This window comes from Carassius auratus, chromosome 10, assembly GCF_003368295.1.
Source record: "Carassius auratus strain Wakin chromosome 10, ASM336829v1, whole genome shotgun sequence".
Taxonomy (NCBI): Eukaryota; Metazoa; Chordata; class Actinopteri; order Cypriniformes; family Cyprinidae; genus Carassius; species Carassius auratus.
This window is the reverse complement of record NC_039252.1, coordinates 4,984,560-5,010,029: the sequence shown is the minus strand read 5'-3', so window position 1 is coordinate 5,010,029 and position 25,470 is coordinate 4,984,560. Positions and strand designations below refer to the sequence as shown.

At 36.5% G+C, this 25,470-nt stretch overlaps 3 protein-coding genes and 1 non-coding gene across 5 annotated transcripts in view; 1 reads left to right on the top strand and 3 right to left on the bottom strand.

Annotated features, from left to right (window-relative positions):
* Positions 1 to 5,172: 5,172 nt before the first annotated feature.
* Positions 5,173 to 5,705, bottom strand: LOC113110445 (placenta-specific gene 8 protein-like). The gene is made up of 3 exons (XM_026274631.1): positions 5,584 to 5,705; positions 5,365 to 5,489; positions 5,173 to 5,283 (listed from the first exon to the last, which is right to left on the bottom strand). Exons 1-3 carry the CDS (start codon positions 5,666 to 5,668, stop codon positions 5,173 to 5,175), a joined length of 321 nt encoding a protein of 106 aa, XP_026130416.1. The 5' UTR covers positions 5,669 to 5,705.
* A 1,993-nt stretch (positions 5,706 to 7,698) lies between these two features.
* Positions 7,699 to 9,873, bottom strand: LOC113109633 (protein SREK1IP1-like). Of its 2 annotated transcripts, none has more exons than XM_026273316.1 (5): positions 9,608 to 9,873; positions 9,161 to 9,208; positions 8,632 to 8,784; positions 8,411 to 8,486; positions 7,699 to 7,996 (listed from the first exon to the last, which is right to left on the bottom strand). In XM_026273316.1, exons 1-5 carry the CDS (start codon positions 9,618 to 9,620, stop codon positions 7,813 to 7,815), a joined length of 474 nt encoding a protein of 157 aa, XP_026129101.1. In that variant the 5' UTR covers positions 9,621 to 9,873; the 3' UTR covers positions 7,699 to 7,812. The 2 variants fall into 2 exon arrangements, with proteins under 2 accessions (XP_026129101.1, XP_026129100.1); XM_026273315.1 differs by lacking the exon at positions 9,608 to 9,873 and adding an exon at positions 9,341 to 9,500.
* Positions 9,874 to 10,153: 280 nt separating this feature from the next.
* cwc27 (CWC27 spliceosome associated cyclophilin) overlaps positions 10,154 to 25,470 on the top strand; it is a 40,179-nt gene continuing 24,862 nt past the window's right edge. Inside the window, exons 1-10 of the mRNA XM_026273314.1 lie at positions 10,154 to 10,368; positions 12,596 to 12,692; positions 12,813 to 12,925; positions 13,041 to 13,184; positions 13,932 to 14,030; positions 14,116 to 14,216; positions 14,610 to 14,679; positions 14,757 to 14,836; positions 14,983 to 15,010; positions 15,087 to 15,229. Of these exons, the coding sequence (XP_026129099.1) occupies positions 10,327 to 10,368; positions 12,596 to 12,692; positions 12,813 to 12,925; positions 13,041 to 13,184; positions 13,932 to 14,030; positions 14,116 to 14,216; positions 14,610 to 14,679; positions 14,757 to 14,836; positions 14,983 to 15,010; positions 15,087 to 15,229 (917 nt within the window). The 5' untranslated portion in view covers positions 10,154 to 10,326. The remainder of the gene's footprint in view (positions 10,369 to 12,595; positions 12,693 to 12,812; positions 12,926 to 13,040; positions 13,185 to 13,931; positions 14,031 to 14,115; positions 14,217 to 14,609; positions 14,680 to 14,756; positions 14,837 to 14,982; positions 15,011 to 15,086; positions 15,230 to 25,470) is intronic.
* On the bottom strand, positions 16,490 to 16,562 carry trnad-auc (transfer RNA aspartic acid (anticodon AUC)). Its single transcript has one exon. It is a non-coding gene; the product is annotated as a tRNA-Asp (tRNA).

Below are 25,470 nucleotides of genomic sequence, written 5' to 3'. Positions count from 1 at the left end.
ACCCAACACTGCTTACTAGTCTTACTAACAGATAGATGTGCTTATGTGCTAATATAACATTATTTCTATCAAAACACTACCACCAGCTGTATTTAATTCTGACTAAATGCTTTTTTATTACAATGTACACTAGACTTGCCACAGTATCATCATTTTCAACATGCAGCACATATGTCATCATGAAATAAAAATGGCAAATTCATATTTATTTGTTAATACTACTATTTGTGATTCACTTTGGGGAAAGACTTAAAATATTGGCCTCTTTTCAGATTTTTGTTTATGATTTTGAAAAAATGACTTTGCACATTTAATAAACTATTTTCAAAATGCATAAACTGACAAAGAAAAAAAAAAGATTTTACAAGTTTTCTTTGGCCAAGTCAAATCTAATGCTTCTCCTGTATGTTTGATTGAGAACTAGAACTGTCTCTGGAAAAAACAGAAACATAATAGATTACATAAATAATGAAATAATCCTTTTAAAAATTTGTGACAGGCAAACGGAAATGTGATGTCCAAGAGGTGCAAAGAATAATGTTTTTTTCAAATTTAATGTAAGAACAACAAGTTCTATCAACAAGTTGTTTTGAATTTTAGTTTTAGTGTTTACATGATCATATCGTAAGTGTTTACATTCCTCCACAAGCATATATGAGCTTGGCTTTTCAAAAACAGAACAACAACATAACAACAACACCCGGACTCTGTTTGAATCATTTCCTGAGACTTTTATAAAGCAAATCTCTCCCGTGAACTGCCGAAATACAGACAACATTTCCCACCACAGACTGTAATATATTGGATCACTGTTACACAGCAAAAGATATATATCACTCTGTCCCACAGGTAGCTTTATGGCTTTCTGATCAGCATTTGGTTCATCTTATACCAACCTACAGGCAGAAACTGAAATCAGCTAAACTTGTATTAAAGAGCAGGTCATACGGGTTTTTGAAAAATATCTCTTGCAATTTATGAGGTAGCTATCCTTAAATGAAACAATCTGCAAAGTTTTTAGTGTGTTTACATCAAGTTGAGATAATGGTGTGTTCAAGGATACCACAGAAATACAATTTGAACATTTTGTTTTGTGCATGCCTTTATTATCAATGACTGCTTCTCTAATCTTTGCTTTTATCTTTGTTGGCTTCTAATCTTCTTAATTTGGACTAACAAGCTCTCCGATTACTGCTCTATTGATTACTGTCCAAAATCGGCGATTCACGATTCAAAAATCATGTTTCAAGATCAATAAAATGAGAGAATAGTTACACCCCTAGTGCCTGGTCTTCCAGAAGCAGAAGAGGAAAAACGCGAAGGCACCAGTATGTGTTACACCAGCCTGTCTGAAATCCTGTGCTGACCAGCTGGCCCCCATCTTCACACAGAACTTCAACAGATCACTGGAGCTGTGCAAAGTCCCTTCATGCTTCAGTCGCTCCACCATTATACCCATCCCAAAGAAACCCAAAATTACAGGACTAAATGACTACAGGTCTGTGGTCATTTAGTCATTTGAAAAATGGGTGCTGGCCCACCTGAAGGAACTTACTGGACCCTTGCTGGCTCCTAATCAGTTTGCTATGGAGCAAACAGGTCTGAGGATGATTCAGTCAACATTGTGCATTGTGTTCTGCAAAATCTAGACAGACCAGGGACTTATGTAAGGTCCTGTTTATAGACTTCAGCTTGGCTTTTAAGACCTTTTAAGACCATCATTACAGACTACAAACAACAATCATGAACAAATCCAATATGTTAATAATGATAAATTATTATTTGAATTAAATAAGCAGAGATACTGGTCTATATGAAAAATGAAGGAGAACATTTAAAAGTTCTAATAATATTTTCAGAAACCTCTCTCATGCGCTCCATGAGTTGTCATATTATATTGTTGCTATATTATATTGTTACACTCGTCATAATCTGAAAAAAATGTCCACCGGGGGGAAACAATCCAATGCATTCCATTCACTTTGTACTGAGGGTAGCTTCCTCCTTATTATTACCAAATGCTCCGCTCTACACCCAGCAGTTTTTATATTTGGGTGTAGAGCAAAAGCTACTGTCAGTTAATGAAGATTTTACGAAAGAAATCACAGCTTGATTGGATTCTTGTCAGGTCAGAAATGAAAAACTTTCAGTATTATGAACGTCACCATCTTCGATTTTACTTTGGTCACTGTTGCTATGGCTACTAGTAAGGAATACGGGCTTGACTACTGTTGCATGTTCATATAGACAGTATTCCAAACACAACTCTAAGCTGCTGTGTGAACGGGACATTTCCAGACTCTCACCTGTACAGAAAATGTGGTTGTCAATCCCAAAAACTGACAGTGTGAACGTAGCCTAAGGCATTACAAAGGAGTTTAAGAGCATGGCAGAGCCACCTCTGATGTCGGCATTCCAAGAGCTTTAGCACTGGTCATCACAGAGACTGTTCCTCTATCATCAGTGCTCCCAGTAATGGCGGTCGTCATTCTGTGTGTTTAGCTACACATTGTTCTGTTCCTGTGAATCTACACCAAAGCAGATCAGAACTCTCTGATTGTCCTGTGTTGGCTATAAAGGCTGTTTGTGAAATCTCTGCCTGCCTTGTAATGCCCACAGATATACTTATTGGGGCTCTGTTACAAGCTCCAGCTGGAGTGCCCATTTTCTTTTTTGTGGATTACTCTTTTGCTTCTGCCTTAAAGGTCCCGTTTTACGTGCTTTTTTGAAGCTTTGATTGTGTTTACAATGTGCAATATAACGTGTTCATGTTTCGCGTGTAAAAAAACACAGTATTTTTCACACAGTTCACCTATCTGTATACTGCTGTTTTCACAGTCACAAAAACGGGCTGATGCATTCCTTGTTCTATGAAGCCTCTCCTTCAGAAATACGTAATGAGTTGTGATTGGGCCAGCGGTTCCTGTGTTGTGATTCGACAGCAGCTGAGAGCAGGCTGCCCTCCTGGAAACGTGCGATTGGGCTAGAACGCACGTGCTGGAGATGTACTTATAATCACAGGAGCGTTTTTACTGACGAGATGCGCATGAAAATCGCATGGGTTTTTTTGCACAGCCCTAACATCTAGTTAACAAAGGTAAATAGCGTTGCCCTTTGTGTAATAAGTTACAAAAACTGTTAAACGCACCAACTTAAATAATAAAATACACTTACCGGTTGTGGTCCATAAACAACGCCTTCTCCAGACAAAGAGGGAACTGCTCCATCTTTCAAGAATAATCTTTGTGCGAATCCGGCATTAAACTGATTGAGATTGAGGAAGCTGTCCTCAGCAAGCTCTTCCTTCTTCTCCGTCGGAGAGCAACAAGACCACGCCCCCTGTTTGTGAATTCATGTGCGCGGAGGTTAGTCAAAAAACTGTTTTAGTGACGTCATTACTGCAGGAACTAGAGGGATGTAGTCCAAACGGGTCGTTTTTTGTAGGCGAATTCTGTTAAATCAAATATCTCGCTTGGCATTGAACTTTGAGCTTTAGAATTTTACAGATATTATTTATACTCTAACAACAACATTACACACCAACTAAAGTTTAAAACATGGAATCACGAAGAAGGGGACCTTTAAATATTATTGTTTGCTGTTATATATGGTCTATAAAGGCTGCATTTAAATCCTCAACTCCGTTATAGGATAAAAAAAACTTTTTTTTGTTGTTTTTTTTGTGAAGATTGGGATTCCTTCGATTCAATAAACAAACAAACAAACAAAAAATATATATATGTACTTTTGAATGTCTGCCTTGACCATGTGCTTGTTTTGTGCAGGCCCGTCGCAACAAGGCAGGCAAACCAAGTCAAGTGATCTTTGCTTTTTTTTTTTCGAACGGAAGGAATATGGTTACTGTAATATGTTTTTTTTTTAACGGGATAAGGAAAACGCAGACTGCAAGGAGTCAGCAGTGTTTTGATTTGAGGGCTCAGGCAAACATAAAGAGAACGTCGTGGCGTGTTTCGATTGCAAGAATCGCGCTATCCAGTGATAAAAACGGAATTTACAGTTTAACGCAGAATGACACGTAATTTGCCAAATTTTGAATGAATTAATTAAAAATAGGTCATTGCGCTTACATCAAACCACGATACGGACTAATATCTGAAAATATTAAGCAGGAACAGTCTGTTTAAATATGAATCCTGCATGTTCTGCGTGTCTCTGTTGATGAAAGGAGCAGAAGACGCACTGAAGCGCGCGTCACGCTCGCGGTGATTTCAGTCTCGCGTCTGATGTCTCACTAAATAAGGATGTGAACACATGAACAACATCTACAGAACTGCTCTTAACAAAAACTTTAGTTTGCTCAATTTTCAATAATTAAAAGATAAATTAATGTTTGGTGTTTAATGTGCATCTCAGAAAATGCTTTATTTTAACGTTTTAACGTTTACGTCTCAACGATGTCCACCTATGAGCAACTTACACATCAGCGCCATAACCTGAAACAGAAGAAAATATTTCAACCTTAAATAATGTGATTTAATAAGTTTGGCTCCAAAATCCCCATGCAGGACTATCGATGCTGTCCAACTTAAAAAAAAGCAAACATGTAATGAACACTAAATCTCATCTAAGAATTTTTTTAAATTTTTTATTTCTAAGATCGGAAGAGTTTGTGAAAAGAATATTTGTTACAATACAATGTTAACCAGAGTTGTCTGTACATGTACAGGCATGACATATGGCATCATGGCAATACTACACAGTACTTGTAACATGTTTTATTGTGTTTGTAGCAGATATTAAGAAAATGAATACAGCCGTAACTTTACAAAGAATACACTGTGAATTTGGCTTCTGTAGCATTGCATTGAAGTTCTACCTACATCTGTAATTACACTTTTCTTTAACTGTTTACACAGATATGCTATGTTTCACAACACAACCAACAGACTACACTGACAATATACTAAAATCACACAATCAGCAATGTGCTGGTTACACCACCCAATCCCTTCTGAGCTACATTATTTGATAACATGTGGAAGCATGACTATTTTGAGTGAAATTAACCCTCCAAACTTACTGAATGGAAACCACAATGCTTTGAACGTTTCATTAAATTTCAAATGATTAACTTCAACTACCTTTAACATTGAACTCCCTTAGAGCAATATGTAAGGACTCGCCATAGAATAGATGCTCCTTTTTCACTTCTCATAGTTTCAGTGTCCCATTGGTCTTCCTTATTTTGATGTCTCTCTTCATTTGGCAGGCGGCACAACTCATGCAGCAGTACGCGACCATGAAGTCAGTACACATGGATCCCTGGAGATGCAAATGAAACAAAACTGTAAATAATAGGCCCTATCTATATATTTATGGATAGATTGATAGATAGATACTGACTGGTATGTTGTATTTAGTTCTGTATACACTTCGGATGGGCATGCCTAAACCGCATAAGCAGCACTCATTCATATCACAGGCAATGGAACAGCCCAAACAAGGAAGACAGAAGAGGCCACAACAACCTAAAAAATGACATGATTGATTTAAAAGTAAATCCAGTCGGCAGGATAGATTTACTTACGATATGTTATGTTAAGTGCTCTTGTAATCACTTACATACACCCACATCGTCACAGCAGCTCATCAAGCCCGAGTGAAAGTCTTGGGGTTCGAATGCAGTAGGTTGAGAAGTGACCTCCATGATCTATGACAGGTAAAGACATTTAGGGGGTCAAGAACTTTTTATGCTGTCATTTTCCCCCAAAGCATAGAATTTGACAAATATGTTTTTTTTAAACAATAGTTAACATGACATTTAAATAGTATGTACTTGTACAGGAAGCTTACCAACAAGTATGGATTATTTAATTGTAGCCTTACCTTGTTTTTCTCAGTTGAGTCAAGATATTCCACTATGCACTGAAACGTGGACACCACATGCCAAGATTATATAGGGTTTGAGACGTCACATACTCAGACCCACCCTTGGAAATGCCTATATAAAGGTCAATACTTACTTTTTATTGTCGATATATGCATTGCCCTTTTTTATCGGTTCAAAGTCCAGTAAGGCAAGCTGTAGCCAATGATTATAAATAATCACAAATGTCTTTTTTCCAAGAATTTACTGCTAGTTTGTTATTAGCATTCACACCTTGATGTTATTTGCTGCCACACCTCTCATATCTGTCAAACCATTTGACAAGAAACAAAGATTATTATAGATACTACTCCCCATTATGGATACTGCTATTAATTAAAGATACGTGACAGCTGACATGGCTTTTGTTTGTTCAGCAGTTTGAGCCTCAGAATCGATTTATTGCTAGCTAAGTGAACACTGTTGCTATGAGTGTAGAAACTAGCAGCCATTTTTATGACTTTTAACAATTCTGAGTACATAGAACCATACAGGACACACTGCTATTAGGTGCCTGTTTTTACCTGACTGTACTGATAACATTAAGGACAATACAATCATTTAAATAATTAAACTTAAACAATTAAAGGTGCAGTAGGGAACTTTTGTAAAAAATTTTTTTTTTTACATATTTATTAAACCTGTCATTATGTCCTGACAGTAGAATATGAGACAGATAATCTGTGAAAAAATCAAGCTCCTCTGGCTCCTCCCAGTGTCCTATTGCCATTTGCAGTTACAGACCGCTCCCGTTAAGAAACAACCAATCAGAGCTGCGGTCCGTAACTTTGTTTGTGTTCAAAATATAGAAAAATGTATATAATAACCGAGTACACCATGAATCCATTTTCCAAACCGTATTTTTGGCTTGTCCTGAATCACTAGGGTGCACCTATAATAAGTGTTTATATTCGGACTACTTCGGGGGTACCGCGGCGGAGTAACCCAGTACCTTTTTGATTCTTCATAGACATAAACAGAGAGAAGTAGTTCCGGCTACGATGTTCTTCCGCAAGACGCAAGCAGTTCTGTTTATTAACCGCGAGAGCGTCAAAAGTTCCCTACCGCAGCTTTAATAAAGAAAACAAGATGTGTGTTTATCACGAAATTATGTGATGTTAATATATATGACTTTTTTCTTCTGCACTGTTTCAGGACATTTACTTTTATTAAAGAGGTTTGTTCAAGTCATTTTCTTTATGAATAGATTAGAAAATCAGGAAAGGGAATGAGTGAGTATGGAAAGAGCTTTGTCATCTGTGCACATAGGTCATTTCTTTCCTCTCCCTGACAAAGTCTAAGTGGCTAGACTCAGATCTTGGGCAACCACATCCGCTCCACCCTCGGAGTCAGATGGACAATAAAGCATTTGAACTTAAAGGAAAATCTGAATGGGAGCAATTTAGACCCACCTTAACATATCTACTCATCTGCTGTGTGGGTTATATACATATTTATCACTTTTAGATATGAGCAGAAAGACTTAACTACATACTGTGAAATAACCAGAGGAAAGTATGACCTTGCATTTTATTATTCAATGGCTTTTGTGGCATTCTGCATTCTGATGTTTTGTATAATTATCACTAAATTATAAGTAAAGCTGCCAGGTCCCCACTCACATTTTGTCATGCTTATCTATTAAGAGTTTATTACCCATGGCACTTTACTGTAAAATAAATGTGTCATTTTTTTTTTCATTCGTTCTATTGAAGCATTGTAAAAACATAAGCTTTGTAAAAGTATTCGCATGAAGGATTGTGGGTCGTTTTCATTTCATTTGTACACAATCACAAAAAAATAAAACACTCCTCAGAGGCAAGTATAAAAGACAATTTATTTCTAAAGTATAAAGGTGTTATGTACAAATGCGTCTGGCAGAAGGTATTTTATAGTTATGTTCCAGCTGTGATTCTGTCAAAGCTTCAGTCCGTGTCTGAGGATCCAGAAGAGCTGTCAGAGGAGGAAGAGTCTGTGTCTTTCTTTTGATGTTTTTTCTTATGTTTCTTTTCTTTCTCTCTTTTCTCCCTTTTCCCTTTCTTTTTGTGGCCCTTGTGCTTTTTCTTCTTCTTGCTCACTTCTTCCCCATCATCACTCGATGAATAAGACCTGAGAGTTTCAAATCATATGAATATCAGATCAAACATGACAGTAACGACACATAAAATATACAAAAATCTCATATCCCTATTAAAAAAATTGTTTACAATTTATTATTATATATATATATATATATATATATATATTTTTTTTTTTTTCATTCTTTTATCCATTCTATAATATCTTTATTGTATTTTTCTACATGGAATAACAAGTGCACCGATAAGAAACCCATGATAACCAGTTTGAGAAAATAAAACGGTTACAAAAAAACTGCATGTAGTTAATCATAATAAATATGTGGATATATCATTTTGAATGCAACATTCAAAGCACATTTTTATAAACTTTTACAAAATGTATTTTATATACTTCGGTTATGTTAAGCAAGTGAAAAAGTGGTATGATTGATCACACGTGTACCTCTTTTTGGCCTTTCGATGAGATTTGTCTTTGATTTTCTTTTTGTGTTTTTCTTTCCTAGAATCTTCATGAGAACCTGTGTTTTAGCGACAAATTATCATTATCAACAATATTATCACTCAGTTAAAAGATGTCAAATCTATGTATACACAAAAAGCAGGAAGACCTCAGACAGAACTGGTAGAAACAAGCACTTTATAAGTCTGTAATGATGGAAAAACCTTTTGAATGGCTGCCGAAGACCTTCTCTTTGCTGACAGCCTCCTGCTCCTCTTCCTCACTCTCCTCACTGCTAGTGCTGCTCACGTCCAGAACTATGTCCTTCCTCGGATCCACACGGACAAAATTACGACATTCAAATGTCAGATGACCAGCTGAAGAAAACAATGAATGATCAAAAGGAGAGAAAGAATCAACATCACATGGATGAAAAGCAATGACAGATACATCAGACAGACAGATAGATAAACAGACAATTAAATAGATAGATAGATAGATAAAACCGATAGACAGAGTCAAATATATAGAGATATATAGATAGAAAATAGACAGATAGACAGACAAACAGACATATAGATGGATAGATAGACACGTAAACAGATGATGGACAGAAGGAAAAGACAAGACGGAGAGTCAGACAAAAATAAACATATACTGACAGACGGATAAACAAAACACAACACAAAAACAGACATGAAATCAGACAGAAACAAATGAGATCCAACAGACAGAAATTATGATCACACTCACGATATCCACATCTTTTGCAGCCTGCTCTGATGTTGTCTTTGTTTGGACCTGTTAGAAAACAAAAAACACATTCAGTATCGTTTCAGGATCACAAAACCAGCCACTAACGTTATCTGACAGAAAACGCGTTTCCGTTCGATGTCTAATCCAAATCTAAAACGATTTCAGAAGGTATCTCACCATTTATAAAACAACGAGCAGCTTGCATTATATTAAACATTGTTGAAAATATATCTTACAAATCAGTTAACAGTTACCTACAACTGAGATTAAAATCTGAAATCTGAAACACAAGGATCTGTGTCTGATGTAAAGCGACAGCTCTGTTGTTGACAAAGTAACGATGCTAATGAAGAGAAGGAGAGTTTCCAGAACATTCCAGAAGAAGCACATCAACAACATTCACCAAAACTAATGGAAGACCCATTCATCTCTGCGAACACATACCTGGGACAGCCATTACACCATCGACAGTTTATTAATTTAAATTATAAGAGATCAAAACAAAACAACTCGTTTGTTTTTGCTCCACCGCTTTTCAAACCGTGAAACCGATCCGCTTGGTAAAAGACTCCGACTGGAAACGTCGAGGAAGTTACTCTGTGGTTCCACTTACAGACTCGTTCAGCAGCGAGATAACAAATAAAGAGCGTAATGGTGTAAAGAGGACAGACTTTAAGGACGTTAAATAAAAAAACTGTCCCAGAAGTTTAATAAACCCATTAAAGAAACCCTGTAATCAAAAGAGGCTGTGATTGGTCCGTATTCACCAGCGCGGAGAAAAGTAACATGTTCCACCTGACAACACAATCAACAAGTACTTCAGAAGCCTGAATTACACTTGTATGTTCCGATTTTATATATTTAGAATTACATATTTAAATATAGGAAAACGTTTATTATGCGAAATCTTCTGATAATAGTTTTTGAAAGGATGTATATTAATATTTATCCATTCTCCGTCCCGATAGAGGGCGCTAAGCCCGAGGAGGAGTGAGGAACTGATCCTCTCTGGCGGCGTGACATCTCGCTTGAAAACATCACTGAAGAAAACACTTCATATTTGTCGGACGTGCTTATTATGTTCTTGTAATATCTGCGTATAGTTTGTACGTTTGTTATCAACCAGCTTTGTGGGAAATATACCCAGATAATACGCATTAAAGATGAGCAACATATATATTCAAGAGCCACCCACGAATGGAAAGGTGAGTTTCAAACTCATATTCATGGAAAATAATGAAATGTAACATCCATCAGATGACATATTTTGATCCATTCTTCGTCAGATTTTTATTATATATAGTTATCATGCAACACTGTACGTTTTTATTAAAACAACGTAACGTTAGTCATTTTATTACATTTACTTCATTTTTGTGTTAGCCCTGTAAAGTTTGACTTATGAAATTATACATTTGTTAAAAATGTAACAGTTTGCATATGTGTGCTTTGCTGATTATCGTATTCGTGTGTGTGTGTGCGTGTGTGTGTGTGTGTGTGTGTGTGTGTGTGTGTGTGTGTATATAAACACACACACACACACACACACACACACACACACACCCACACACCCACCCATACTGGTAACGGTATCGGACCCAATACTGAGCTCCTGTACTCGTACTCATTAAAATGCCCTTATACCAAACGCCAATACCACACAGCATGTGATAAGTGCCATATTGAGACAGAGAAACACAGACAATGGGATCTTTGATGTTCACTCACTTAACACACACATTTGGATTAAAACTAAATCGTAAAAAAAGACAATTTATAAGGGCATTCCCTATAAACATCATTTATTTTCAACCTTAGGCATACATGACTTTCTGGCAAAAGTGAATCTACACTTGAAAAACATGAACGAAGAAAGTAACAAAAACTTGAAAAATATATTTTAATGGGCATAATTAAGTGTGAAAGTAACCAAAGGATATATACGGTAGTTAAATCTAAAATTATTCAGAGATCAGATATACATTTTTATATATATTTTTTACTAGTGGTTGCAGGATACTATAGTTCATTTATGTAAATGAGGATAGCAAAAATGAAGTAAACATATTATACCCCAACATTTTCAATCAGTGGACTACTTGTAAAACATACAGATTTGGGACCAAAAATGATTCAGACCAAATCTAAGGAAAAAATGTAAGTTTAGGTTTGCATGAACCTGGATGACAGCGTGCCCAGGAGACAACAGGCATATAAAGTCAAATATCGGTATCAGTATCGGCAATTAGGGGTGGGTATCGTTTTTTTTTACGGTACCGCTGCCTAAACGGTGCCTGAATTGATATAAATCCTAAAAAGGATAACATTTAAGAAAAAGATTTAAAATAAATCCAAAGCATTCACACACTCCTTGGATGCTCTCATTCCCCAAGCTTCCCTTACTCTAAGGCTAATAAATGTATTTCACAATCTGGGTCATTATTTAATACAAAACCACACATAATGTTTCTACCGTATCTCTGTCAATCACTCTGATATTTAGTTAAAATCAGTCCTGTGAATTACTGTATGCTCATTCTTTATAAAGTAGCAACAACTTCGTTTGTAAAGAACAGTACTATGCAAAAGTCTTAGGCGCATTAGTAATTCACTGCCAAAAAAGGAGTTTAAGCCAGTTATTTTTTTTTTTTGCTGTAGTATGTCAGTAGGAAATATCAGTTTACATTTTAATAATAATCTAGTGATATTGTTGAATGCACAAGCAGTCTTACAACAGACTGTCTAAGAGCATTTTAAGAGGCATCGAAATCTGCGTGCTGATTCAGTTCCGAATTTAAATTTAATTTTCATTTAATTCAATTTTTATATATATATATATATAAGCGTTGATAGCTCATATAGTATGATATGTATGAGAATATATATGAGTTAATATTTCAGAAAAGAAAAAAAAACTGAGCAGTTTTGATGTTTGTCTAAAAGATGAAATTCTGATAGCTTTTAATGTTTTTCAGTGAGATCTTTATAAGAGTAAAACTGACAACTTGGATTCAATGATATAAATCAGTAATTATCGAATGGAGTTGTTTAAGTCCATTAAGGGTTTATCTTGAAACATCAGCCATAAAGTTATTCTTGGGTTTACTTCATAAAAATCAGTAAAGATTTCACAGCTAAGACACATGAGCTATGACCTTAAGGTGGACATTTTTATAATTATACTAAAATGCCTTCTTACAAATTATCAATCGGATGGCATAAAGCATTTAGTAGATTGTGAACCAGTATTTTCTTAAGCAAAGTGTTGATTACGTTAATACTTTAGAGGTCTTTTACAAGTGTGCTTATCAAATATAATGCATTAGGCCATATTTGCTCTGTAAACCTTTTTTTCATTTCCTGTGTCCAATGTCACTGAAAAGCACCAAACCCATTGTATCTGTGTAAGGACACACTGATTTGTTGTCACAGGTCTTGCTGAAGACCTCTGCAGGTGATATTGATATAGAGCTGTGGTCGAAGGAAGCTCCCAAGGCATGCAGGAACTTCACTCAGCTCTGTATGGAGGGTAGGTGGCGTCATACTACGAGAGATATAATGCAAACAAGACAAGGCACTTGTCACAATATCATGTTTTTAAATGAAACACCTTGATTACTCCTCATAAACATTCCCCTCTGTTTTTCAGGTTACTATGATGGCACAATCTTTCATCGTGTGGTGCCAGAGTTCATTGTTCAGGGAGGAGATCCGACAGGCACTGGGACCGGGGGGGAGTCCATCTATGGGCGCCCTTTCAAGGTTCGGTTTGCTTTTGTTATTTACGAGATTTAGTGGATGTGCAATTGGCGTATGTATTAGAATGTGCAGGAAAACATGATTATTGTATTTAACTGTTGGGCTTTTTTCAATGCAGGATGAATTTCACACCAGACTGCGCTTCAATCGGAGAGGTTTGGTTGCGATGGCAAACGCAGGGCCTCATGATAACGGGAGCCAGTTCTTCTTTACTCTCGGACGGGCCGATGAGCTCAACAACAAACACACCATTTTTGGAAAGGTGAAGAACATTTAATGACCCGTTTAAAAGGATAGTTTCCCAAAAATGAGAGTAGGCCAGGATTTTCTAAATAAACAAGAAATGATGTATTCAGTTGATTAGGATTGGCATTAAAACGATTTATAATTTAGCAAAATATGTTATTTTCGATTTCCTGTTCATTAGAGGACCCTGAAAAAGGTATCGCAGTTTCCAGAGAAATATTTCAAGATTGATAATTATCAGAAATGTCGCAGCAAATCAGCATAATATAATGATTTCAGAAGATCATGTGACACTGAAGACTGAAGTAATGATGATTAAAAAAATCAGCTTTGAGGACAGAAATAAATGACATTTTTTAAAGATAATCTAAATAGAAAACAAATATTTTAGATTGTAAATGTTAATTAACAGTGTTATTGTATGTGTGATGAGATAAATTCAGCTTTTGGTGAGAATAAGAGACTTTTTTTCAGCAATATTAAAGTTATTTAGTTATTAATATTTAGTGTACAGTAAAATAAATGTAATTTTTCTGTGAACTGGGTCTTTGCACACTAGAGTATGTAATTTTCACACGTTAAAAAAAAGTTGTGTCAATCACGTTTACAAACGGCTGTCCGTCATAAATCGGATCAGGTTTTTTTTTTTTTGCATCCGTAGCAAGCATTTCGAAAGGAAAGGATGATGAATTTATCGATAATCAGTTTTATTTCTTATTTGTGTTTGATTGATTTCACCGTGTGTGTTGTGCTTGGGCTGCAGGTCACAGGAGACACGGTGTATAACTTGCTCAGGTTAGCAGAGGTGGAGTGTGACAAAGACGAGCGGCCGCTCAACCCACACAAGATTCGATCCTCAGAGGTTCATTCAGTCCCATCGTCAGCTGGCTTTACCGTTGTCATTTTATTGACCTTTGTTTTCAAATGAAGTCGTTGGTTTTGTGCAGGTCTTACATTCTCCCTTCGATGACATCATCCCACGTGAAATTAAAGTTAAAAAAGAGAAAAACAAAGGAGAAGGGAAGAAATCACAGTCCAAAGCAACAAAGTATGTCACAAGTACACTATTTCTTTCATTTATAAATACCAGCATTTATAAATGCGTTTAACGTCTGTGAAGTGACGGATTCCAGTGGTTCTTAAGCTTTTTGACTCAAACTCTTCCTGTTGTCGAATTTGATGTTTGAAGGTCACTTAAGCTAGGATATGTTTTTTGTATTTCTGCTATAATTATGACAATTACTGCTTGTTTTCAAGCTTCTTTTAAACAGAAAGTGAAGAGTTGATATGACAAATAATAATCATGCATAGATTTACAGCAAATCACTATTTGTTCAGTTTTTTATTCTGTATTATTACATTTATAAAAATGGTTTCATTTTGTATTTTGTTGCTGTAAGGTTTCCGTAATGTAATGTTGACCAGGATATTTTTTCTGTAGGAATTTCAACCTGTTGTCGTTTGGCGAGGAGGCTGAGGAAGATGAGGAGATGGTCAATCAAGTCAGCCAGGTAGCTTTCTGTCCAATGAGATGATTCAGTGATTACATATGCAGGTGCTCTCAACATTATTTCATTTATCCTTGCAGACCTTGAAAGGAAAAAGCAAAAGCAGTCATGACCTGCTGAAGGATGATCCCAAGTTGAGCTCTGTTCCTGTCATCGACAGGTCAGGAAACCAAAAAAACGTAGACTTCACAGAAATAATACTGCGTTGTAGTCCATCGTTGTAGCTTTGTTTCATAATGCAGATGTAAGGCATAATTAATGTAAAACTGTTTAATTTGTGTGTGTTTTTTTTTTTTGTATGTTAAGTAACCAAAGTGGCGGAGATGATTCTGAGGTACGTTCTCTTTGGTCTGTGTTCGGTTCAGTGTTTCTGAGGATGTATTTCAGTCTGTGTATGTTATCCGCTCCAGGATGCAGGTGATGATTCAGAGGACGACAGCGAGCGTGAAGCAGAGAGAGAGAGGATCCGAGAGAACATCTCACAGAAACTAAAGAAAGACAAGACGGAGGAGAAGGCGTCCAATCCAGACACGCTGAAGAAGACTTCACGCAGGTATGCCGTTCATCTTGGACAACCCCGATCTTGCTTCTGAATGGTTTAGCTCTAACACACCTCGACCAGCTAATCGAACTGTTTCTGTGTGTAATGTGATGGAGCAGTGTCCAGCAGAAGGCACTGTTGCTCTGTAAAGTTCAGACACTCTTTCTCTTCAGGGACGGGGGGTGAGCTCTTTTGGCTTTAGTCTGACAGTGTTTTGTGCTCTTTATGTTCCCCTGATCTGGACTGCAGCCTCACACCCCTGTTTATTAAACATTTCTTTCCTATTCCAGGTTAATATGACCGCTTTATGTAAGATGACACATTTTTATATTTCTGCTTGTTTAATGGATCGAACTTTATTGATGATATAGTTTCTGTATGGCCAGTAAAGATACAACACAAACACACATTTGTTTTATTCCCTGCTCTGAAAGGATCTTTTTTCTAGTCCGTTGGAATCCATAATCCATCATTTTGCTTCCTCCAGTGAAAAAGTAATCTGATTCAGGAGAGAAATATGCACCATTTACAAGTGAAAACAGTCCGAAACAGATCTAAACCAATATGTAAGTGGATTTATGATGTGAGGAGGACAGCAGGGAATGGACTTTTTCACAGGAGGAAACATTATTATGGATTTTGTCCATTTGCAATGGTTTAATGTTAAAGACCTTGAGACCCATTTCTTAAGGATTATGTTGACACATTATCTCAGCTCCAAGTTTATATGAGAAACACTGAATAAAAAAAAAAGACATGGTCAGTGCTGTAAAAATGTTTTGACCTTGAATTTCAGAAAACAATGCAACTTATTACAATCAGCTTGTTTAGTTAACTCCACTAACATCTGACAGCTTCAGCACTTTTGTACCAAACAGTCTATTGAATTGTAGAAATATTGTTAAGGCCATTGAAAATTGTTTAGCATTTAGCAATGCAAAGAGCCCTTTTTATGCACAATTTTCCTCTTAAAACTAAAACAAAACATATCACCCTAGTCAACAAATATATTAAATCAGTTTCAGTGAGATGCACATATGCCTCAACACACAAATCACAAAGACGCTGATGATCAGAAAATGCTAATTCAGTACAAATATGAAAACTATCATAGTCATTCTAGAATATAGATAGAACTTGCTTTAGTGTTTGCTGAAGTTAAATTACATTTAAATTTAAATTAAATGTAAAAATTAAATTTATGCATTTAGCAGACGCTTTTATCCAAAGCGACTTACAGTGCATTCAGGCTATCAATTTTTACATATCATGTGTTCCCGGGGGAATCGAACCCACAACCTTGCGCTTGATAAGCGCAGTGCTCTACCAGTTGAGCTACAGGAACACTAAAATAAAATAAGAAATAAATATGAAACTTTTTGTAGCAGGTTTTAGCTTTATGAATGGCAATTGCTAGTACTTGTAACTATAACTTTTAGTTTCATGATACATCACAGATTAAAAAACCAAGAGGATGTCTTACATCGGAGAAATGAATTGTAAACATGCTTCTGGAATCATTTTTATCTGGAAGCTGGCACTGTGGCGTTTCTTCGAGAGCTGCCTTTGACTTCGCTCTGCGCCCAAAGATGCTTTATATCATCACATTCATTTACAAAACTGAGACGCTGCTCAGGGCTGGTTGGAAAATTTGGAAACCAGTGAGTTTGAGGAATCCTTGAAAAAGAATATCGTAGTTTTATGGTACCACAAATAATGACCTAAAGGTATAAGCTCTTAAATATAGTCAAGAGTAAATTCTTTACAGATTTAATAAAGCAAAGGATTTTTGATGAGAAAAGTAAAACTGACCGAGGTAAATGTTTAATGTTTGCTTTCTCCAAACTGGTCACAATCATGGTGTGGGGGGTTGCTGGGCCATTGCTTATCAAAAAAAGTGCACTTCAAGGTCCCCAATGCTGTTCTTGTTAAACCAATGATTCATTTTCATGTTACAGCTGAAAACTGATGAATCATTTACATTAAAATTCAACACTATTTTGTCAAAATAAAATAAATGTTAAAAGTGATTTCGCAAAAGATTGTTTAACAGCGTTGTTTAATTGTTAGTGTCTTTAGTTAACATTAGTGAACACTTTCTGATGATGAACGATCAAAAATGGTTCTGTAAGGTTTATTTTTATTTATATTTTAAATAAAATTAATAATTGTATTATGTAAGGATGCATTAAATTGAGCAAAATGTAAATATTAGGGATTAATAATGTTACAAAAGATTTCTATTTTAAATAAATCTTGTTCTTTGGAGTGTGAAAATATCAAGCAGCACAACTGTTTTCAACATTGATAATAATCTGAAGTATTTCTTGAGCAAATCAGTATATTAGAAGGATTTCTGAAGATCATGTGACACTAATGATGAGTTGATCACAGAAATAAAGTACATTTTAAAATATATTCCAAAAAAAGTTATTTTAAATTGCCATAATATTTCACAAAACTTGTTCACAGTAATTGATTTTACTGTAATTTTGTAAACTTTTGAACAGTAATGTGCAAAATAAATAAATAAATCTGTGATATTAGCCTCTAACCAGTATGGTACTGATATGTTGTGAATAACTGTATCAAATGCACTTAGTTAAGCTTTATTTGTTCCTGGTAAACTATGGGTGTACAAAATTAATTTCAATATCAAATTTATGTGAGAGGTTATTTGCCAAAATTGACTTCTTTAGATAAAGGGATAGTTTAAATCCCTGACTGTGCCCAAATCTTCAGGTATCGATTCCACGGAGGTATCTTATTTTTGTGGGAAATTTTAGAGCGCAAATTCCCCGTATAGACTCAAACCTTGTACCGTCTCATCTTTAAAAACCCATTTCTCAGATCCTCTCTCACGCCAGACTCATTGTCACAGTCGCATCTCTTTCATGTGATCCTTGAAGTCAGCGTGTGACCTTTGAAAAACGGCAGGATTAAAGGATTCATAACCTCACCACTGACTGAGGCGCTAAAGGAGGAGAACCCTTCTCTGGAAGCACACCTGCCTTATCTCAGCCGTTATGTGTCTGGATAATTTTCCGATCATAATAAACATGCTTTTTTTCTTTTCCTACATAATGAAGTAATGGCCAAACCCACCGAGTCTCGGCGCTTTGATTGACAGGAAGCGAAATGCAGAACGACTGTAGTATATTAAACGCAAGCATGGTGTTTGGCTATAAGAAGTGTAACCCAACACAGTGGTTTGTCTTGGCTCACAATCAAAGAGTTGACTGGTAGGTAGAGTGTTGGTGCAAGACAAAGAGAGCATTGTTGCAGCCCAGAGCTCTTTCCCACTCGGGCTTACAGGAGCTTACAGGGGAAGGGAGAAGCTTTGGTTGCCAGTCACCTGGAAGGAAGCACAGGCTGTGGGACGGATCTGATGTTGCTTGGAATAAGTCTGCGAGGCTCGAGCTGAAATCTAGCTCTTCTGGATCCATGTCTACTGCTTAAGATAGTATTTCATTTCCTGGTTGGCTTTCTGTACCGTTCGGTTACCAAGTTCAGCGGGGTTTAAAAGAACGCTTCCGGTATTCTTCAATCAAACGTTTTTCTTTATCTGGAAATGTATATGCGATCTTAAATACTGATGAATTTTTCAGTTTTGTCCACAAAAAGATAGAAAATGCTTAGCATTGTCTGTATGATTGTCTTGGAGGTGGCATTAATGAATAAAACAGCATGCATCACCACACAGAGCAGATGGTAGCCGCCACTTACACTCAACACGACAGGGCATAACTAAAACACAAAGTGCTTCCACATGGCTCTTGGTTATAGCCATACGCTCTTAATATTTTCATTTAAACCTGAGTGATTTACCATAGCCATAATTCAAGCGAGAAAACTGTGAAACCCTGGGCAAAAGAATAGGCAAACAAGTACCTGACACTTTCCTAGACGACATGCAATAAAATAATACTTGCTTATATTTCAATAAAAACAGCATTATTAGTATTATTAATAATCAAATGTCAATTGCATATATTTTAGTAAATGTAACTTTAATAATGTATATTATAATACTTCATAAAAAAAAAATACAATTTTTTTTTAAAATTGCGATTAATTGCATTATTGTCTGTGATTTAATCGCATTTTTATGCACAAAACTAATAATGCATTTTCAAAAGCAGTGATTTGTGCACTCCTTTTCATTGAAAAGTATTATATTACTGCTTTATGAACACAAGTGTTTTAAGATTTGGTTTGCAAACACTTAAAACAAATAAGCAGTGTTCCTTTTACATAGTAGCAGTTAAAATATTTATTGTAGCCTGGGGCGTGGGACAACACTTGATGTGCGGGTAGAGGCTCGGGTGTGTGGGATGCGGGAGAATAATTAGGGTGTGCTCACACTAGACAAACTTAACCATGCTGGAGCGCGTTTGACCCCCAAAGTGTGGTTCGTTTGAGTAGTGTGTTCGCTTTTCAACTTATAAAGTCATGATTACGAGCTCATTGCAGTATATTCTGTTAAAAATAACAGTGAGCATGTGAATGTTGATGCTTAGCCTAAATAATTTGATCGGGAGCATCCCCTCCTGTGACCCATGATTTGCCTGTATGTGTATGTGAACAAAAGACGTTCATTTTAATAAAAAACTATGTTAAAGTTTGATTAAAATAATTGTTGGCATTAATCAGTATTTGTGTTAATGTGATAAAAAAGCGTCAACTTGCCCTGCCCTAATAATAATTAAATGCTTAATAAAATATAAATTAACCTGTTAACAGTCACATTTTTGAACATAGACTTAAAAGTGCAAGATCCAAACCTACATTTTTATGATTCATGACTGAAAACATTTTGTAACATGATTTTGATGCACCATTTTCATGGTAATTCAATGTTTCATTTTAAAATGGGTTTCAAAGGATGAGATTTGAGATTTTAAGTTTTCAAGTGATATATAATTTCTGATGATTTCTAAAGTGTGATCGAGAAAAAGGCAACAAAGAAGACTTTTTCTGACAAAGGTTAGAACTCCTGCTATGATGTAGGTTTTTGAGGTGCGGTATTGCTATAAATTACTTTATTTATTTTCCTACATAATTTTTTACAAAAAGATTGGTAAAATATCTATTTAGGAGTCTTAGACCTTTTATTATTATTATTACTTGCATTCTATATAAACACTTGGTACAAATACTTTTAAGGTGACTTCAACATGTGCTGCTTTATTGTAAGATATTGATATTGAAACGTTTTATTCCCTCATGTTAAAGTTTGTCCAGACAGCACTCCCAGCATCCGTTTAGCTGAAGGGCCTCATCAAGGACCCCTTGGCATTGCAGTAATTCTCCTGTTCTTGTGACCTCTGATCTGTGTCAGTGAAGGGCAGGAGAACTTATAACAGTAGCGTGGATTTGCAGCCATCTGAATCCAACAAACTACTGAATAGACTTAAGTGGACTCCTGTCGTTATCTGCCTTTTGAGACAATGAAAATGTCTCTTTCAAGAGAGTCCAAAAAGCAATTATGCACCAAAGACGTTGACTTTTGGGTGCAGTGTCACGGTTTCTAATTGACCGCACCTGTCAGTTGTCATACATCATAATCCGATGCTGTATCAGCCGCTCAGGGAAAGGTCACCCCCGGATCAGTAAAGCACTGGCCCTTTTTGTGTGGAGGCCAAAAGGGATCATCTAATTCTTGGCAGCTGTGTCACGGATCTGCAGTCCTCTGTAGCATGTGTGCCCTGTGTGAGGCAGTCTGACGGAGCGGCTCCAGACTACAGCATGTGAGGATCTTTAGACGTGCAGCCGAGCAGAGCTAAGAAATTAACGAAGAGCATCTCTGTATTTGTTCACTGTTGTAAATTAATGAGCCCCAAACGCCCATGCTGTTTTAATACTTAAGTATAGAAGCCGATTTATCTGTGAGATTGAAATATCTTGGTATCCAATTGAAATTATTTCAAGTAGCATGTTTTTAAAACGAAGCTGCGAGATTAAATACAAATTTCTTACCTCTAACAAATGAATATATCAACACATGGCCGTATACATTTACACATCAGTGAGTTCAAAAACCGTCCACCTATTTTTATGTGCATTTTAATATATTGCATTAAAAGAAATGCTCAATGGATGTGCATAAATTCTAAAAATGCTTATAAAAAACATATGCGCTCAACTAAGTCGGATACATTTCTGATAAAAACATGCAAATAAACTACGAAACACTTACCGAATAAATTTCATAATGCACATTCAAAAAAGGACTTTGCAATGGGACAGCATAAAACTGGACCAACCAATGGGCCGATCTCATTGCACAGCACCTGAAATGCTAGTTTTGTCATTCTAAAATGCTTGAGTAAAGTCTCGTGCTTCATTATAGTTAAAAATAAGATAACATGACTGCGTTTTGTTGTCTGTGCACTCTAAAGCTTGTAATTTATTGTATACATAAATTATTATATACAGTGCCTTCTCCTACTGCAGCAGATTTAATTTTCCTTCGTGATATTTAGCGCAACTTAATCAGTAAGTGACGATTTTGTTCTTTTCAACTCACTGAATGGAAACGGTGCTTTTTTCGCAAATGTTTTATGCAATATTCCAATTTTTTAATTTGTAACAGAAAATCTAACAGTAATATGCTGGAAAGTTTGCCTGATCTTATGCTATTTGGGTGTGTAGCACCTACTGCTCTTTATTACTTTTTGAAGAATCCCAATGAATCTGCCTGTTTTCTGATCATTTCAGTCTGCTCTTCAAATTTCGAAGCCACATTTCAGAGTAGATAGCTTTATAATATTTGTCACTTTATAATGTAGGTTTTGGAAAGAGGGAGATTATAGAGTTCACTGACAAAATACCAAACTGTCTGTTCTCATATTATTAGCAGTTCATGCACCATTGTGCTTTGGAATCGCAAATGCCTACTAATAAACTGTAATTTGACTTCCAGCAAGGACTCGACATTTTTGTTAAGTTTACTTGTGGTGATACACACATACTTGTGGTTTGGAGCTTTAGTTGTGGTTCAATTTGTTAATTTGTGAGCAAGCGAGTGGATGAAGGACGCAGTATATACGCAGCCTCTTTGTTATGGTTACAATTTCTGCGCTCTGCCGCTTATGTAATGTGTTTGGCCACCACTTGACTCATCAACTCCATCATTAATATTTATTACGGAACTCTCAGTTATTTAAATTTTCAGGCTCCTTTTTAAAAAATATAGGTAGACTTTGCATTTAAGTCAGAAGGAGACCTGGAAAACTAATATTCTGAACCATCCTTCTTGAAACTCGATATCGTATGATTATTATACACCGACTCTGCTTTAACAATCTGCTTCAAGACCTTGAAGACATTTGCCCTCTCCAGATTATACTACTTGATTATAAAACTCTGAACCGTGTGTAAAAGTCAAAATCAGTACGAGTGGAACTCGAGGAACGGTAATTCCACTCCTGCAAAGTGCGAGGAACCACTCTGCGTCCGTTTTGGAAAAACAGATCAAAAACGTCCCGCTCGCGAGACGTTTTTTGGACCGCGACGGCAGGCTGGTGGAGGGGCCAGGGTTAAATGTTGAAGTCTCGAATCATAAGAAAGATTGGTCGGTGGCCAGTCACTTTGTGTGCTTTCTTTATGAAAAGTAAATCATCCAGAGCTCCCCGGGTTTCGCTTATTTGAATTGTCTGAATGAGCGACAATCGCTGGCTGGTCTGGAGAGCCGTGAGTGACGACAAAGTCTTTCCTCTGCTCCTCAGACTTTAAATGTGTGCGTCAGGTCTCGTCCAGCAAACCCTCTCTCCCGTCTGATTTGTGAAATGACGGTCTCTTCCCGCTGGCGGCCCGAGAGGGTTTGGTGAATACTGTCATTGTGTTGGCTGAGGGGGGATGTCTGTGCTCCCTGGCTGATGAGGCCACAAGACAGTGGGCACACTTTGGCTCCGCTTCAAAGCACTCACTCGTTAATAAACTCTCATCCCCTCCTCCTTTTATCACAAGGACACTTTATCACAATGTTCTTTTCTTTTCTTGAGTTAACAAATGCCTTTTTATCTGGCGCTGCTGTCTACCAAGGGCATATCTCACAGCTCTGCTATTTTAAACAGCCCATCACACTTCAGCGCAGTGCTGCTTATTAATAGCTTTGCTATTTTAGACAAATTGCCTGATTTTCTAAACATCAGGATCACAGTTACTTTAATCTGTAGAAATGGCTTTCTATGGATGGTTTGGCTGCTGTTTTGTGTCTTTTGCTCAATTCAGTATTTCGGGACTACTTTTTTCAGCAACAGTTTTAAAGAATCTTTCTGAGAAAGTTAGTTAAAATTAGTTAAAGTGTCTACATGAACAATAACACATCTGGGCCTGGTTGGATAAACTGCGAAGACTTTAGTTAGTTATGATTTTTTAGTTATGACTGTTCAAAACTTAAAGTTACGTTTCGTAAAAATGTAGATTGGTCTAATCTGATACAAAATTTGCTTGATCATAATGGCTTTTAAGAATCAGTACATAATGGATGTATTTATGCAAATGGCCTTTAGTTTAATACAGTAGTCATTTTGGTTACATTTTACTTTAGGCCTTTATGTATAATGCATTTTAAAGAGTTATTAAAAGGTATAATGCATTACAATTATTCAAAATATGCATTGTAATACATTACATCTTGTCATAAATAATTATAACCAGATTTAAAATTCATAATGTATTAACTGTGGTTACAAAATTATTTATGAGATTGTAGAATGCTTTGTGCATTACAAGGTATAATTGATGCATTAAAAACTACTTTTATAATGCATTCTACATAAAGCCTTTAAGTAAAGTGTTACAGATATTTTTTACTTTTGTGCCCCTTGTAAGTTTGTTCCCGCCAGAGTAATGCAATAAAGCAGGTTTTATGTACAGGTTACGTACCTACATACATGACACTTTGATTAGTAAGCAAATGTGGTGGAGATGGACTCCATTTGAAGAACAAAAGGATATTCTGAGGAATTTGTTGAGCCCTGAGGAGTAAATTAGCAGGTGTTCGTCTCTCTTTGCATTTTTCTCAGCTTTCTCCACTCTTACTGGCAATCTGGCTGAGGGGCCCATTGTGTTGCTGTTGCCTAGGATATGCTTCTCTTGTTTGGTAAATGGTAGCATGTCCAGGCAAGCAAAATTATCACTTAGTTGGAGGTGTTTCCCCAATATGGCCTGCTCATTTCCGACCAAGGGTCAAAGTAGGCCTCTAATAGATAACTCCTCACCCTTGTGGAATTGTCACGTCTTCTCTTGTTTCTTGCTGAAATGTTTATTTGTTCGTTCCAACACAATCTGGCATGCTTTTGACCAGCATGGCTTGCAAAACTGTTAAAATGGTTAACTAGTTGTATCTGAAGCCTGACTATTACATAGTCAGCAACACAGCTACCACGTTCAAGGCCCAGAAAGGTTACAAGGACATTGTTAATATAGTCACGGAAGAGAAGAAATTGTCAAATAAAGTTGTTGTTACACACAAAAAGTATTCTTGTAGCTGCATTGCATTACGGTTGAACCACTGATGTCACATGGACTATTTTAAAGATGTCCTTAACTACCTTTTTGGCACTTAAATGTGTCCATTGCATTTCGGCCTATGAAGGGTAAGAAAGCGCTTGGATTTCATCTAAAAAAAAATAATAATAATAATTTGTGTTACGAAGATGAACAAGTCTTAACGGTTTGGAATGACATGAACAGAATAGTGGTGACAAAACCAATGTATTAACGCAGTTGATTAATAAAAAAAAAAAAATTTTTAACGAAATTAACACAGAGGCGTAGCTAGGTTTGGCCATCCTACTCACAACTGCTAAATAATAGTTTATTAGTCGTAGAACATCTTTACGACCACATCAATTGGGAGACATTTCAGATGCGTGCTCCAACTTTACCTCAGCAACAGGTGCAAGTCAAACAAGTACAGAAACGGTATTCTGCTCGTAACACGTGCTTTTCAAGTGCACACACAAATACGTCAGCCCTCGCTGTAGCTTGTATCATTTCATATCAAAGCAAAAAAAGAAACAATGAGAATAGAATGTTGTTAGTTAAGTCATGAAGTAAAAAAAAGAGATTAAGGGGCCGTTCACATATCGCGTCTTTTGCGCGCGCAAGTTAGTTATTTCCAATGTAGGCGCACGGAATGCGCGCTCATAATGGAAGCGACGCGGTGCGACGCGCCCGTTTTTTCCAGGCGCGTCCCCACCGCATTGAGTTAAAAACATTTCAACTTTTCAGGATACCGTAAG

Excerpts from the sequence above, each read along its gene's own strand:
- LOC113110445 (XM_026274631.1), bottom strand. The coding sequence starts at position 5,668 with ATGGAGGTCACTTCTCAACCTACTGCATTCGAACCCCAAGACTTTCAC. Across the intron at positions 5,490-5,583 it reads CTGTGACGATGTGGGTGTAT|GTTGTTGTGGCCTCTTCTGT; the intron begins GTAAGTGATTAC and ends GTCATTTTTTAG. Across the intron at positions 5,284-5,364 it reads GAACTAAATACAACATACCA|GGATCCATGTGTACTGACTT; the intron begins GTCAGTATCTAT and ends TTGCATCTCCAG.
- LOC113109633 (XM_026273315.1), bottom strand. The coding sequence starts at position 9,380 with ATGTTTAATATAATGCAAGCTGCTCGTTGTTTTATAAATG. Across the intron at positions 8,785-9,160 it reads CTGCAAAAGATGTGGATATC|CTGGTCATCTGACATTTGAA; the intron begins GTGAGTGTGATC and ends TGTTTTCTTCAG. Across the intron at positions 7,997-8,410 it reads CATCGAAAGGCCAAAAAGAG|GTCTTATTCATCGAGTGATG; the intron begins GTACACGTGTGA and ends TGAAACTCTCAG.